The sequence below is a fragment of the Trachinotus anak genome, unplaced genomic scaffold, assembly GCF_046630095.1.
Source record: "Trachinotus anak isolate AG129_WGS33_773 ecotype Australia unplaced genomic scaffold, CSIRO_AGI_Tana_v1 ptg000025l, whole genome shotgun sequence".
In the NCBI taxonomy this organism is placed as follows: domain Eukaryota; kingdom Metazoa; phylum Chordata; class Actinopteri; order Carangiformes; family Carangidae; genus Trachinotus; species Trachinotus anak.
Window position 1 is genome coordinate 20,263,550 of NW_027273876.1, and position 15,082 is coordinate 20,278,631.

A 15,082-nucleotide genomic window follows, 5' to 3' on the forward strand; every position below is an offset into this window, starting at 1 on the left:
TAATAATACTAATAATAAACTTTGTTTATGGAGCACTTTTCAAATAAGGGTGAATAGAAGAACAATGAAATAAGTAATAATAATACAATAATACAAAGACGGTAGATAATAAAATATGTAAATTAAAATAGAACCACTTAAAACTGTTGATTGGTAATTGTTATAGTGAAAATAATCCTAGAAACCCTCATTATACCCACATACATGGAAGATAATTTTAGACTTGTTAGTGAGTGTACTATGGAAGCCCCCCTTTTTTTTTTTTTTTTTTTTGCCAGGATAATCTTTCTTTTTAAATCTATATAAACTTGGAGATTGTTTTCACAGATAAAAAAAATCCTAACAAAAAAAATTGCTTTTGCATTTCAGGGCTTCTGCAGTACAAGTATGTGTCTAAGTTGTTCTTTTGTGTGTATATGTAGGTGCTGTGTTGTGTGGACAAACAGGGTATCCTGTCGTGGCCTAACCCCAGTCCAGAGACCGTGCTGTTCTTCAGTGGGCGAGTCGAACCACCTCACAACAGCCAGGATGATCTTAGAGACGACCTGTCTGTCAACTCCTACTGCCGAATGGAGACAGAGGATGACAGAGAAGAGGTGTGTGTTTGTGTGTGTTTTTCAGGCAGTCTGTACCCTCAGCAGCACCCTGACTGTAGAGATGGTTGTGTCTAGTTTGTAGAAAGATTGTTATTTGTTGTTTTTAGTAGAAACTGACTGGGACCAGCTAATGTTCAGGATTTGATCACCTGATACTGCTCAGTGTTGTGTGCTGTCCTGACTGGTGTTGCTTGCTGTACAGGCCCAGGAGGGGCAGGCCCTGCTCTGTCTACCGGCAGAGCCCTCCACGCAGCTGGGGGAGGGGCCCGAGCTGAGCGAAACTTCACACGACACTGTTCGCTCATCTGACACACTTGGGCTCCGGCGCCCCTGCCAGCCGACACACAATCGCACCAAACACCACTCTGGATCCAACGTGAGCTTCAGCCATGACACCGAGGGAGGCGAGGACGACCAGGCGCAGGTAAAAATCTGACCTGAGACTGTTTGAGTCCATGTGATGTGATGTGATGTGATGTGATGTGATGTGTTGTGATGTGTTGTGTTGTGTTGTGATGTGTTGCCTGTCTTGGTCTGCAGGACTTTGCACTGGGCTGCCCAGAGGCAGAGGCTGAGGACTTTGTGTGTGACTACCACCTGGAGATGTTGAGCTTGTCGCAGGACCAGCAGAACCCTACCAGCATCCAGTTCGACGACCTCTCCTGGCAGTGCCACCTGCCCTCCCTCAAGCCGCTGGGCCTCAACATCATGCTGAACCTCTGCAATGCCAGCGTCACCCAGCAGCTCTGCCGCTTCTCCGACCACCTGTCCAACCTGGCCCTGCAGGAGAGCCACGGCACTGTGCTGCCCGTCTACGTACCCTGGGGGCTCTGTGAGCTCTCCAGGCTCATAGGTGAGCTTGCAGTGAAAGTTTTCAGAACCCAAATTAAAATTAAATTATATTAACTAGTTAATTTGTAACTCATCACCTCCTCTCTTGCTTTGTGTGTTTGTGTGTCAGGGTTCACTCCTGGTGCAAGGGAGCTGTTTAAACAGGAGAACCACTTGGCTCTGTACCAGCTGCCGTCTGGAGAGAAGACCAAGGAGTTCACCTCCCGCCACCTACATTACTTCACCAAACGCCAGCCTCCCATGTCCCACCTCATCTCTCTGTTTGTACGAGACTCCTCCTCCAGTGAGTCCACACACACCTCAGTCCACCTGTGTCTTTCTATTGGTCTGGTTTTAATGAAAAGATCAGACTTTTGGACCCCCACTGTATGTACTCAGTGCATTTTGCTGTGTTGCTGCCCAAATGTATGAGGAAATTATTTGTTTTCTGTTCTGAATCCTGCTTATGTCATTCACACAGACCTCTGACCTCTCTGTTGTAGATAACATCCAGATGCTGTCACATGGCTCGGCTGACCTCATCCTGGAGGCCTGCACTGACTTCTGGGATGGGACTGATATTTACCCCCTCTCAGGCTCCGACAGGTGCAGCATCTGTCACACTCATCACTCTCATGTGGCTGTAAATCCACTATAAATGTCATGAAGCTGTTCTATTAGATTGCATTATTTTTAGCTAGGTGTTCCTAATAAACTACCAACTCTTACTGTCACAGCTGTTATTTTTACTTTCCCTTCCTGTGTTACAGAAAGAAGGTTCTGGACTTCTACCAGCGTGCCTGTCTGTCAGGTTACTGCTCAGCCTTCGCCTACAAACCCATGCAAGTGTCACTGTCAAACCAGCTGAACGGGAAGTGTGTGGAGCTGGCTGCCGGCCCTTGCCTCTTCTCTGGAGTGGAGCTGCCCTCCACCACACCCATCAAGTACAACTCCTGTAGGAACAGCTGGAGCTCAGATGGTACGAGTTACTGAAAGAGGAATGGATGGTTAAAGTTGTAATACAGTAACACAACTCTTCTCATTTTCCTTTCATTGTCTTTCCCCGTTGTGTATGCAGAGGGCATAGGTGAGGGGGTGGAGCGTGAGGACTGCGTTCAGGCCCTGAGCGGGCAGATCTTCATGGGGATGGTGTCATCTCAGTTCCAGGCAAGGCTGGACACAGTCCGGCTCATCGATGCTCTGGTCACAGCCTGCATCCGCTTTGTTTACTTTTCTATGGAGGATGAGCTCCGCAGCAAGGTGCGCACGCACACACACACACACACACACACACACACACACACACACACACACACACACACACACACACACACACACATACATACACACACTACTCTTCCTTTTGAACAATAAACAGAGGCCCACCTGTTGCCTCTCTCTGTCTCTGCTGACAACACAATGTTTTTTTCCATCATTCACTTAAGTAAACGTGTATTTCCCAGCATGCAGTTGATTCAAGTCCACACTGGGTGACACAGCAGGCACACCTTCTTATATTTGTTGATGACAGCAGTAAAAATAGAACTACAATAACTGTTGTTTTATGTGCTCTAGTAAAAATGTTCCCATCCTTAAACAAGAACACTCATCACATGGTTTAACAAAAATGTATTGAGTGAGAAACTGACTCTGCGCAACTCTTCAGATGTAGCCTAAAGGAAATGAATTGATAGTAAATTAATAGTTTGTTGTGTGTGTACCAGTACCACATATCAGGGCCATTAAATACATAAAATATAATGTGTAAAGAGAATCCATGAAAAATATATATGCAGTATGATGTAGAAAATCTACCCAAAATCAATAGTACACAGTCGATAAGTGTATGCTATACATGCGAGTGTGTGTTCATGTGGCCCATTTTGTGTGTGTGTGCAGGTGTTTGCGGAGAAGATGGGTTTAGAGACCGGCTGGAACTGCCACATCTCTCTGACTCCAAACGGAGACAGTCCCTGTGATGGAGCTCCATCCAGCCCAGGTCATGGCTCCCTGCACGAAGACCTGAACCAAGGTACCAAACCTGCGTGTGCCCAAACTGAGGGTGTTATTCATTTTATTACATTTACTGTTGGTGTCTGCAGGTTTGATTTGGTCCTTAGGGATTAAATGTTTGAATCTACTTCTTTCATCAGGACATTGTTTTCATAAACATCTGTAGGTCGGAGTGTTAGAAACACGCTGGTTCTTTTGAGATGTTTTTTAATCACAGGTCACATGCTTATCATGTGAAGAGTTCATAAAGCCACATGATTTGTAAATCTGATCTTGTGAAATCACAACATCACCCTGTACTGGAGGCTGATCACACTTTTGAAGTGTACTGTACTTAAGTACAACTTAGAGGTACCTGTACTTTACTTGAGTATTTCCATTTTATTAGTTACTTTACTCTTCTACTCAACTACATTTAACGGAAGATATTGTACTTTTTTCTCCATTACATTTATTTCCCAACTCCAGTTTCTTTGCTGATTCATTTACTTAGAAAATACATTATGACTTTACAAAATAGGTGCATGACAGATTAAACAACACTATAGCATGTAATATATATAATATGATATAATGATAATGAGTCATAATATGGTAAAAGTAGAAGTAAGTACATTCATTCTTTAATGATTATCAGGATGGCACACACACTTGTTATGGAGCATTTTTCATCTGTGGTTTAACTCCTTTTACTTGAGTTAAGAATCTGAATATTTCTGAAAACACTGACTGGTGAGGCAAGAGTTAAGAGCCACAGAAAAATGTGTTGTTTGTTAAGCCTCTATGTTGTTTTACTATGACAAGTATGTTTCCCTCAAGTTCAGATACACTGCATTCAGAAAGTATTCAGGCCCCTTCAGTTTGACACTGGTTTGAGTTCATGTTTTCCCTCCTTAATCTACACTCAGTACCCCATAATGGCAAAGCCAAATAGAAGTTTAGAAATGTTTGCAACTATATTAAAGTAAAAACTGAAATAAAAAGGTGAAGGAGTGAGAAGACTTTCTGAAGGAACTGCAGGTGTCAAACTCATCCTGCTTATATTTAGCGTGAAAAGGGAAAGAAAAAAAACCAAAGGAAACCTGTGAAAGTCTTTTCACAGAGGTGTGATGTGAAGTGTGATGTTTTACTTTTAGAGAGTTTCTCTAACTCAGTTAACTCTCTTCATATGTTTCACAGACTCTCGTGATGAAGCAGAAGGTCCACTTCTGCCGGAGGAGGAGGCCCACTCTGACCTCGCCAGTTTCCAGCCCACAGACAGCGACGTGCCCAGCTTCCTGGAGGACTGCAACAGGGTAACAACACCTTTATCAAAACCAGTGGAGCTACTGCTCGGGTCTCCCTGCACTGGAGAAAGTATCAGTATCTGATTATCACACAACCTGAGATTGATTCGTCTGTCTCATGCTTTCTTAACCAGCAGGACATTTTCTATTGCTTCCATTTCAACTTTTTTGACTGACAGCTCAGTTGTTATTTAAAGTTTGTAAAATGTTATTCCGTCTTTTGATTAGTCTGTGCATTTTCTTTGTCTGTGAATCAGTTGTATGCATGGATCAAATTTAAATTAGTTAACTTTAATGTGATCATATTTGTTTTTTTCTGTCAGGCCAAGCTGCCTCGTGGAATCCACCAGGTCCGTCCTCATCTGAAGAACATTGATAATGTGCCTCTCTTGGTGCCGCTCTTCACTGACTGCACTCCTGAAAGTGAGTATTCTTCATGTTACATGATAAATAATCCTCCTTATGTGTATTTCCACTTTCTTTTTGAAGACTTCAAAAAGAAGTTGTCTTAATCTTCCCCTCAAGAGAGAAATAGATTCTGATGAGGAAGAGAGATGATTAATAATCAGTGAGATTTATTTCAAGGAAAGAACTGATGATCTGTGTCACTGTCTGTGTCCTAGATAAACTCAGTGTTCATTGATTCTTAAGGTCAGTCCACACTGAGAAAGATAATTATAACAATAATGATAACATTAACGATGTGAGCCTCCACACTGATCAATAATAACATTCTGTAAAGTCATGCCAAACTCCAGCTCAGTCAGAGCTCCAAAATGATATTGATATGACCTGTTATGCTGCAGCTATAAGTGTTTCCTATATCATCAATTATGTATGAATAAAAGAGGCAGCCAGAACCAGCAGATACAACATTGATAAAGCACTCCATTTAGCTTTATCATTTTTCTTCTAAAAATATCATAGTTGAGAAGAAGCTGCTGCTGTGCTGCAAAGAAATGATGCTCTGAGAGAGAGATAGAGAGAGAGAGAGAGATGCTGTTTATTTCAATGAATTCACGTTATTGCTGATCAGAGTTGGACAAGAGAATATGATACAAAGATTGTAGAAATAGCCATAAAAACACAACTGAATCAACAAAAGGACAGAGGATAGCCAACTAATAAAAGCTGTCTCTTTTAAAGTTTATCTGGAATTAAACGTTACAAACCTTGACGTGTTTCTCAAGTTGCACCACACATTTTTGAAGGCAGTGACGGAGTTTGGTTGTCGTAAACGCAGCAGAGATTTGAATAAAGAAACAAAGAATCTGAAAACTGAAAAAGTGAACTGTTCAAACGTGTAGAATTTGGCTGTGATTGTTATTTCTCCTGTGATGAACACAGTCTATGGTCTATCACATTTTTCAAAACACAAGTAAAATTGATTCCACTGACTAAAAGCTCTGTTTCAAAGTAACAGATACTTCATAAAAAACAGTGGAGTCAAAAGTACAATATTTGTCTTTGTGTGTATAATGGAGTAAAAGGCAGAAGTTTCCATAAAAATAATACTCTAGTCAAGTACAGATAAAATATAAAATAAACTTAAATACAGTACTCAAGTAAATGTACTTTGTTACTGTCCACCCCTGTTGCAACAAACACCTTCGTATTCCTACTTTAATAAATTAATTAGTTACATGAGTCTGTTATTTTATTTTATGAATGTGATGCCTTGTAAATTCAGATGTATTTTGATTGGTTGTCAGTGTTTCTATTGTTCATCAAATCTGAAAGTGATGCCAACAATATCATTCACCACTGTCGTTACAGTTGTGGATATGGGCGATTTTTGAAACAGTATAATTATAGTTATCTTTATAGTTATGGTTCTTCTGTTCTGTGGACGGCTCTTCACTGTGGTATTTCCTCCACAGCCATGTGTGAGATGATGAAGATCATGCAGGAGAACAGGGAGGTCACATGCTGTCTGGGAAGCTCCGCCAATTTCCGCAACAGCCGCCTGTTCCTACAGAGTGACCTCAGGTATACCCCCGTTAATACAGTGCAACCCTCCTGTTTTTTTAAATGTGCAGATTGATGTTATTGTGATTACCTCCATCCCAAGCAACAACTCAGTGAATAAATACAAATACAGTGAGTTTCTCAGGCTTGTAGCCACAGTCTCACCTGCTCAGGTCTTGCCATTTTTATCCCTTCTTACCAGCTTTGATTTATATCATTTGTTAGAAATTTTGCTTTTTCAGTACAAATGAGATTTAATTTACCTGCATTGTTCTGTGGAGACAGATATCTCTCTATGTTACTAGAGCTAACTGAGAAAATGTTTCTGAGCCTTTAAGTGTCGATTGACTGAGCAATTATTATGTAATCTTCACATTCTCAGTATAATCCTGTGAATTTTCATCCTCCTACCTGCACAGCATCGCTCTGGACCCTCTGTACCCGTCTCAGTGCTCGTGGGAAACGTTTGGCTATGCCACCGGAGGAGGGTTTACTGGAGGTGCTGAGGGGCTGTCTCCTCTGAGGCTCTCTGGACAGCTCAACAGTCTGGGCTGCTCCGTCACCTTCCATCAGGGAGAGAGCGTCAGCTTGGTCAAGCTCATAGAGCAGGTTAATACAAACACACACCCTCATAAAATTAAATATGTTAAAGAGATGTAAAATAATTTGTCTGTGGGTGAATCTGTTCCAGGCACGACACACAACCTATGGCATCCGCAAATGCTTCCTTTTCCTGCTGCAGTGTCAGCTCAGTCTGGTCATCATCCAGGTGAGAGAGGATACTGCACACTCTCAGAACATGTAGATTCTTGCAGAGCATAAACCAATTGTGGTGTACAGCCACAAACTGAAACAAATAAAAAATAAATCTATCAGAACAAAGTTGTTGATTTGACAACATATTGCATGTGTATAAAAAAAAATGTGTCTCTGGTGTTTGTAGTTCTTAGCCTGTCTGGCTCAGCTTCCCCCTCCAATGAACACCACTGACATCCTGTGGCTGTCCTGCTTCAGCTGCCCACTTCTAAGGTACACACACACACACTAAAATGCTTTTAACTATTAATGCTGTGTCATTTCACTGTGTTGTGCAGAATGTCACACTAATGGCTCAGTTGTGTTGTGTTGACAGTGTGTCACTGCTGGGGAAGCCTCCAGACAACTCAGTCATGGCAGTAGCCACAGGGAAGAACCTAGACGCCATTCCAAGAAAGGTGTGATCCTACCTTTTCAAATGTTTCACATCTACTGGATCCAGAAACCTCAGACACTGGATTATTACTGCTAAACATACATATATTCTATGAAACATTGTACTATACTGTACATACTGTATAGTGATGCTGGAAACGTCTTCCAGTCAAATGAAAGAGTAATGATGATGATAAATACCACAGAAAAGAAGCAGTTGCTCTTTTTGCACTTTGTGTATTTACTATGTCTCCATCTGGAGCCACTGATAAAGGATGAATGTTTAGGAATGTATACATTGAATTCTGTAAGCTTTTTATCTCTTTAACACTGTTGATCTGAACGCTCTGCTTATTTTCCACGTCTTGTATGGGCTTAAATTCCACAATTTTTTTTCTTCTGTCCCAAAACAAACAACTTAGAGAAGCTTATTTTCGAGATGTTTCAAAATAAAAATGATGGGCCTGTCGTCCTCTTTGACCAGACCCAGAACTACTTCCTCGGCTGTTTCCTGTTGAAGTTTGGTCTGACAGTGTGTGCCTACCTGTTGGCCTTCGGCTTTACTCTGCACGAGGTCTGTCGGAGTAGCAGTAACCTGACCTTAGCCGACAACACCAGCACCTGCCTTAACATACTCACAGCTAGGTAAGAGAAGCATCATCTCTAACTGTCCCACTCTTCTAATACAACAACTGAACATATCAGAGTTAATTTCAGGATGATATTAATGCAGAAATGATGGACTGTTAGCTCACTGAAAGTCACATCTGATAGGGAACAAATAGTGGAGAAAAGAGATTTCTTGAATGAAGCCTTGATGAATGAAGTCGTCGTTTTTCTGTGTGACTGCAGCTCTTTAGATGAAGCTCCTCGCTGGTTCACTGACCTGTCAAATGGCCTGCTGCTGACTCAGAAGGTCATGGCAGGGTTCCTCGTCTTACACACAGGTAGGGGTTCTCTCTGTCACACCATATGCTGCATAAGCTATGGTGAAGTCCACTCATCATTTTTCCCTTTCTTCTGTTTGTCTTTGTTAATCTCCCTTTCCAGTGGTGATCTCCCTCAGCTATGTCCACCGCTCTCAGCCTCTGTGGAGAAAGAGTCCGTTCAGCAACACCTGGTGGTGTCTCACTGTACCTGTGGTGTAAGTTATCACATCATTTGTATTAGGGCTGAATGATACACAGAAAAAAATGTCATTGGGTTATAGGTCATGATTTTAGTTGGATTGGTCATTTTTTCTTTTAATTGCCACTTCAAAAAATATAAAAATGATGATGATTTTTGTTGGGTCTTTGTTGATGCCAAACAAGCATGTTCCTTTGCATTTGGAGAATATGATTTGTCGGACACATATGTTCTCATATGTTGTGACACATTTTACCTTAAATTAATTACAACTCCTGTGATTTTTGAATTTCCCTTCTTCCTAGCTATGGTACAGAAATGCCCACCTGTCACTAGCTATACTGTGGGTGGGTTTATACTTGATGCAAGGTGTTAAGCCCATTAACCCTTTGCATCAACTTTTTGCACTCCTGCAAACCTTCAACAAATTTGCATCTTAATTTCAATAAGACTGCTGTGTTGATGCAGCAGGAGTGTATCAACTTTCCACAGTTGTAAAATCCTGTATTACTTATTTTTGACCATGTGTTGCTTTAGTTTTTCTGTGTAAGTCAAACACTAAACTGTTAACCCTCTCTCCCTTCTCTCCTCCAGTCTGCTCAGCCAAGTTGTTCAGGCCTTGGTGGATTACCAGCTGTGGCGCGACCGAGCCAGCGTCCTGACCTTTAAATTGGGCGACATACCACTGCATGCCTGGGTGCTCGTCTCTCTGTCCCCGCTGCTGGTGGTGGTGGTCAACGAAGTGGTGAAGCTGCACGAGATTCGGTACGAAGCCAAGCACAAGAGCAGCTGATGCGAAACAGCAAAGGAGACAGTCTTATAATAGTCATGAGTGTTTAGTTAAGCATGGAGAGAGAAGGACAAGAGGATATCACAGTTTTATGTTGCAGGCAAACAGCTGGGATCAGTGTGGGATTATTGAGGATTATTTAGTGATCAGAATCAGTCTTTGATTTTCTCTCATCTTCTTCAGAGCAGGGATGTGTTGTAAGAGCAGGAAACATTCAGCAGATTGTGTCTGAGCTCTGTTTTTCCCCTCTGTCCATCTCAGGGTGCGAGTTCGCTACCAGAAGAGACAGAAGCTGCAGTTTGAAACAAAGCTGGGAATGAACTCTCCGTTCTGATGCCTTCCCTCAGAGGAAGCTGTTGTCAAGGCAACACTGGGAACCAGTCGGTCCATTCTGGAGACCAGGGTCGGGCGGGGTGTGACTACTGCAGTGCTCCCTATTAACACTTCAGCCCAACAACACTGCAACCATCAGGTGGAGCTGCAGATATCAACCAAATTTTACGGTGGGAGCTTCACGACACAAGCTCCTGTCAGTTATCTGAAGGGCAGGGAAAAGAAAATTCCAAAGCATTCATTTCCACTGAATAGAAAAAGAGCCAAAAATAGATTTACTGTCTGGTTTTAGTTTATTTTAAAGGCATGAGGAATGTTTCTGATGAAGTTTATCCTTCCTCACTATCACTTCTATCTCTGAGAGAGCTGTGAATGGTCGCTCTAATCTCCAGGTTCCAAACAATCCACTGAAAACAACCTCACTTTGACACATTGAATTGTGGCATATCATCAGACCAGTCCAGCCGTCATTCAGTTTTACATAATATTAGTGTGTCTGTATTTAACAGGAGAAGACAGGGGGTTGAAAAGAAAGGTTATCCATTGAAGCCTAGAGTGTTTATATTGTATTATCTTAATAATTATGAAATAAATAATCACAAGAAAATTGTGTAAAATAGACAAAAGAAACAATAATTTGTGAACTAATTTTAGAAATTATTAAAACATTTTATAGGGGGTTTTACATATTATAATTTTCATTTCAAAATGTCCTTTTCAAATTTCATATTTCATGACATTGGTGTTGCCCTTAGGCTAGCAAGCTCAACAACAGCTGTCAGATTGCGCCAGTTAGCTCCTGTTAGTAGCGGAACAACAATGCTAAAGTTTTTCTTAATCAACGTAGCTGCTGTAGGTGTAGCTGCTGTGAAGACACACACGACAAAAAAACACAGACTGTTCTTATTTATTTGGTTTAACAAGGCTGCAAATGCCACCTACCTAGCTGGTTGACTAGCAAGGAAGGATTGTGAGCTTTATTTCTTATGAAGTCTTTGTTAGCGCTCTTAGCTAGCTCCTGTTGGTTAGAGCGAACACAGAGAAAGATTGTCAGCCTTTTTACTATGATGCAAAGTAATGATCCAAGCTCACACGGTTTTACTAGTATGTAGCATGAATCTTGTTTAGCTACGGTTTAAAAGCTAAAGAGGTTTAGTTGCTGTGTACTTTTTGTTTACAACAGCTGCTAGCCAGCAGCTTGATTCAGAGTTACTTTAGCACTGTTGCTGCTTTGGCTGACAGGTGCTAACTGGCTAAATCTAGTAGCAGTTGTTTAGCATGCTAGTTTAGGAAGCAGGAGGCGTGTGACTGGCTGAAAGGTGGAGGAGCCGTGAAAAAAAAAACTTTACTCAAAATAAAAAAGACATTGAGAAAAATGTCAGTTTTTAAAAAGGGCATTTCTTTAATGAAATAAAAATCAAATCTAATAAAATAAATTTTTGCAATAGGAATAATAAAATTACACAGTAATGAGATGAGTTTTAATAATGTCTTAAATTATCTCACATACTGTTGGTTCGTGTGATTATTTACTTCATAGTATCTTTTTGTTTATCTAATATTGAACATTTGATATTCAATATTTAATATTGAATATTTATGATTTATAACTTTCTGGATCGCATTTCAGCCCTAGAGTCACGTTTTAATCTCCACTGGTTATGTGCAGGACAATGTTTTCTATTATTTCATTGTGTTGTGTAACAAATGTTCTTTGTTGAGTCTCAGTTTGTGAGCTAAGCCGACGTCAGACCTGCTGTAACACAATAAGGAAGGATTGAATTGGATCGGTCATGTCTTACACACACACATATCCACGTTTAAATGTTCAGTCATCTGAAAAATGTACCAGCATGCTACTCTGAACGCACACAGCCGGTAGTGCAGTCCCTTCCCAAGTGATGGATTTACTGTAAATACAACAATGTCATTCTGGTGTCCGAACACACCAGAATTTTCTGAAAGGTGCTTCATATTATTCAGTTGCCTTCCTCCTCAGCTTGTCTGCCTGTTTCACTCCTGGACAGATTTGTTACCCCAGATTTCATATATTATCTGCTGACCAGCAAACTCCAGAGATTAGGATTTCATTAAGATTTGATCATCTTCACATTTCCCTGTTAATCTGCAGCTGTCTACATGCTTTATTCCCCACTGATTAAGTTATACAGTTAACCCTCAGCAGCAGACGTCTGTATCACTGTTGTGTGTTTTTCAATCAGACCAGACGTTTGTGCGGTGCTGTCGCTATTTCAGATGGATGTGATTTTAATATTACTACTGTACACAAGTGGGTTGGTGGTATTTATTGGTAATGTATTGCTAAATACCAGCTGTTTTTACACATATGGAACAATGAAAGTAATTTTTGTCAATGCCTGATTAACCTTGAGGCAGAAATGAGCCTTGTCAAGTGATCAGTTTCTCAATTTATTTCCAGTAAATTGATTATATCCTGATGTATAACAACAACATTGTGGTATAAAATAATGTATTCCGTCTTTTTTTTTTTTTTTTTTTTTTAATACTTTTATTACGCTGGAATCAAGTGACATTAACATATTACATGTCACAATTTTACCTCAGTTTTTTAAATGTGAGGATTTTCTCCATATCAATCAGCCCTACTTCTAAACAAACCTGCAGTCAATCAAATGACTGATCTGATACAGTGAACCTGGGCTTTTGGGGGACCCTGAAGTTTGAGGTCTGTCCTTCAAGGACTGTTGACCACTTGTAATGCAGCTTATTCTCATGATGACATCAAAATGGCATCTGGGGTTTAGCACCAGGGCAGTATTTACCATTGAGGATACGAATGTCATGTCCTCTGTCTTTTGTTGGGAATTAGGGGAGGTTTAACCAGCCTCTGGGGATTTCACAATGAAAAAAACAACTATTTATGGACATTTTAGAGAAAGATTCCAGAGTTAATATATTTACATTTTTGAGCCAACAACAAATAGATAAAGAATCCAGCATTTCCTCACCAGAATTTTATTTCTTGTAGTGTCGAGGTTTGGAAACAAATCTAAATATCTAAATGCTTGTTGCAACTTAAAATTTGAAGATTAGATTTAAATTCACATTTTTTTTTTTTTAAGTTTTGATTATCCCTGTTGAACCTGTGTGCTCGCTTCTCTGTGTGTGCCTGTTTTAGTTATTCCATGGCTACAAATGCTCTTTAAAGTTACACGTTTAAAGGGGCTTTCAACAAGTTTTCTCTGCCACTAGGCGTGGTTTCTTCCCGGGAGCGGGTGGGGGTGATGCTCGTTTTCCAGGAGCTTCAGCCATCGTTGCGTTTACAATACAAGAAGTTATATTGCGCCCTCTGACGAGTACTTCAGGGCAAGCTATGACGAGACTGTTCGGCCAGGCCGGAGCTAGCTGGTTAGCATGCTAACTTCAGTTAAAGGAAAGAAGTGATAGAAGCTAAACGAGTTAACATTGGTGGTGTTTTCCACCGCGGGAGACAGCTCTTTGTGAGTAAAGGAAGGAAGTTTGATCCTTAACTCGCAATGTTTCTTCTACATTACCAGCTGTTAATGCTAACGTTGGCTTTTTAGTAATAGCAAAAACGTACAACATAGGACCTTTAAAGTGGGGCTGCATGTGAATAGATACAAGTGAAGATGTGCAACAGCACAATCAGATTTCTTTGGTTTTACAGCACTAAAGTACTTGTGATCACTTTCTGGATGGACACAGACTGACATGAAACTACTGAAGATGGTTTGAAGACAAACATTACAATGCAAGAAAACATTTCTGATTTCATTTTTTTGTTTGCCCTGTTTTACACTTTCTTGGTTTATATCATGACAAACATATGGACTATGCTGCATGAATACGATCCACATGAATGCTCTGTCTTAATCTGTGTACATGTTATCTATAGTTCTACTGTTTTGTTCACACCACAGCATGGACTTCACACTGTATTTTACCAGGCCTCTGGTACAACCTGCAGAGTTGATGCTAACGTTTTGACAACATTACCATATGTAGGCAAAGAGCTGATGCTTCGGTCAGTTGATTTGTAGGGTGGGGTATCGGCTGATGGACTATGACATAGTTGTTCACAAGATACATAAATGTATATTTTGTATTTTTTTAAAGTGTCTATGTTCAGGACTTTTGACAAATTTGTTTGTGTATTGATTATGCCATGTTAATAAATATGTTCTTTTATTTATAAGATTGTTGTGTTAAAATATTGTTTTACACAATAAATAAACACAATAAGTAGCAGTACAATGGAAGAAAAATATATGTATCAACTGGACAAAATTCACATTTAATCTATGAGAAAATTTTTTGTTTTGAAGATACACAAAGTTCTGAAAACAGTTATATTCGACCTCCAAACCTCTAAATTCATACTTTTACTCTAAAAAAATTATGGTTTGTACTAAATCAGTGTTTAATCTCAAAATGATTGTCGCTTTCAGTTAATTATATTCAAATAGATACCACCAGTTTTACACATTCATTTCACATTGCTTATTAAGCTATATTCACGGGAACCCAGGTGAAGTGGGCCAAATTGGATCCAAGGGCCTGAGCACAGATAGGTACACAAACAAATTTTAAAACGTTTATTTATTTAATAAGCCCAATCTGTGAAAGAGCCTATGCCTATCCCCACACCATTACACCACCACCAGCCTGGACTGTTTTCTTGCTTTTTTCAATTTTATCCCTCTTTCTTTTCTGCCTAAAAGGAGGAGAACCTCATATCTAAGGGGACTGTCTGGGACTGGGACTGAGGGCGGGATGAGGAGGGGCTGGGGCAGGGTTGGAAGGGATAACGAGAGAGACTTCAAAGAACTTTAAGTTGGAAATACAACATTGTGTTATAAGATGATTTTAAAAGTCAAATAAATATTTAAATAAATTCAGTGGTATTTAAATGTCTTAATTTTTACTAAATATTCAGCAGTGAT

The 15,082-nt window shown here is 40.3% G+C and overlaps 1 protein-coding gene across 4 annotated transcripts in view; it reads left to right on the plus strand.

Moving 5' to 3' along the window:
- The window catches only part of tmem94 (transmembrane protein 94), a 34,678-nt gene extending 20,344 nt beyond the window's left edge, over nt 1-14,334 (plus strand). For all 4 annotated transcript variants that reach the window (XM_071462323.1, XM_071462325.1, XM_071462322.1 and 1 more), the window contains 20 exons: nt 423-596; nt 799-1,020; nt 1,137-1,449; nt 1,558-1,731; nt 1,931-2,033; nt 2,198-2,406; nt 2,506-2,687; nt 3,327-3,459; nt 4,620-4,735; nt 5,050-5,149; nt 6,607-6,715; nt 7,114-7,303; nt 7,386-7,463; nt 7,638-7,723; nt 7,827-7,908; nt 8,370-8,530; nt 8,738-8,832; nt 8,936-9,029; nt 9,608-9,778; nt 10,065-14,334. In XM_071462323.1, the coding sequence (XP_071318424.1) occupies nt 423-596; nt 799-1,020; nt 1,137-1,449; nt 1,558-1,731; nt 1,931-2,033; nt 2,198-2,406; nt 2,506-2,687; nt 3,327-3,459; nt 4,620-4,735; nt 5,050-5,149; nt 6,607-6,715; nt 7,114-7,303; nt 7,386-7,463; nt 7,638-7,723; nt 7,827-7,908; nt 8,370-8,530; nt 8,738-8,832; nt 8,936-9,029; nt 9,608-9,778; nt 10,065-10,137 (2,865 nt within the window). In that variant the 3' untranslated portion in view covers nt 10,138-14,334. The remainder of the gene's footprint in view (nt 1-422; nt 597-798; nt 1,021-1,136; nt 1,450-1,557; nt 1,732-1,930; nt 2,034-2,197; nt 2,407-2,505; nt 2,688-3,326; nt 3,460-4,619; nt 4,736-5,049; nt 5,150-6,606; nt 6,716-7,113; nt 7,304-7,385; nt 7,464-7,637; nt 7,724-7,826; nt 7,909-8,369; nt 8,531-8,737; nt 8,833-8,935; nt 9,030-9,607; nt 9,779-10,064) is intronic.
- The last annotated feature ends 748 nt before the right edge of the window (nt 14,335-15,082 follow it).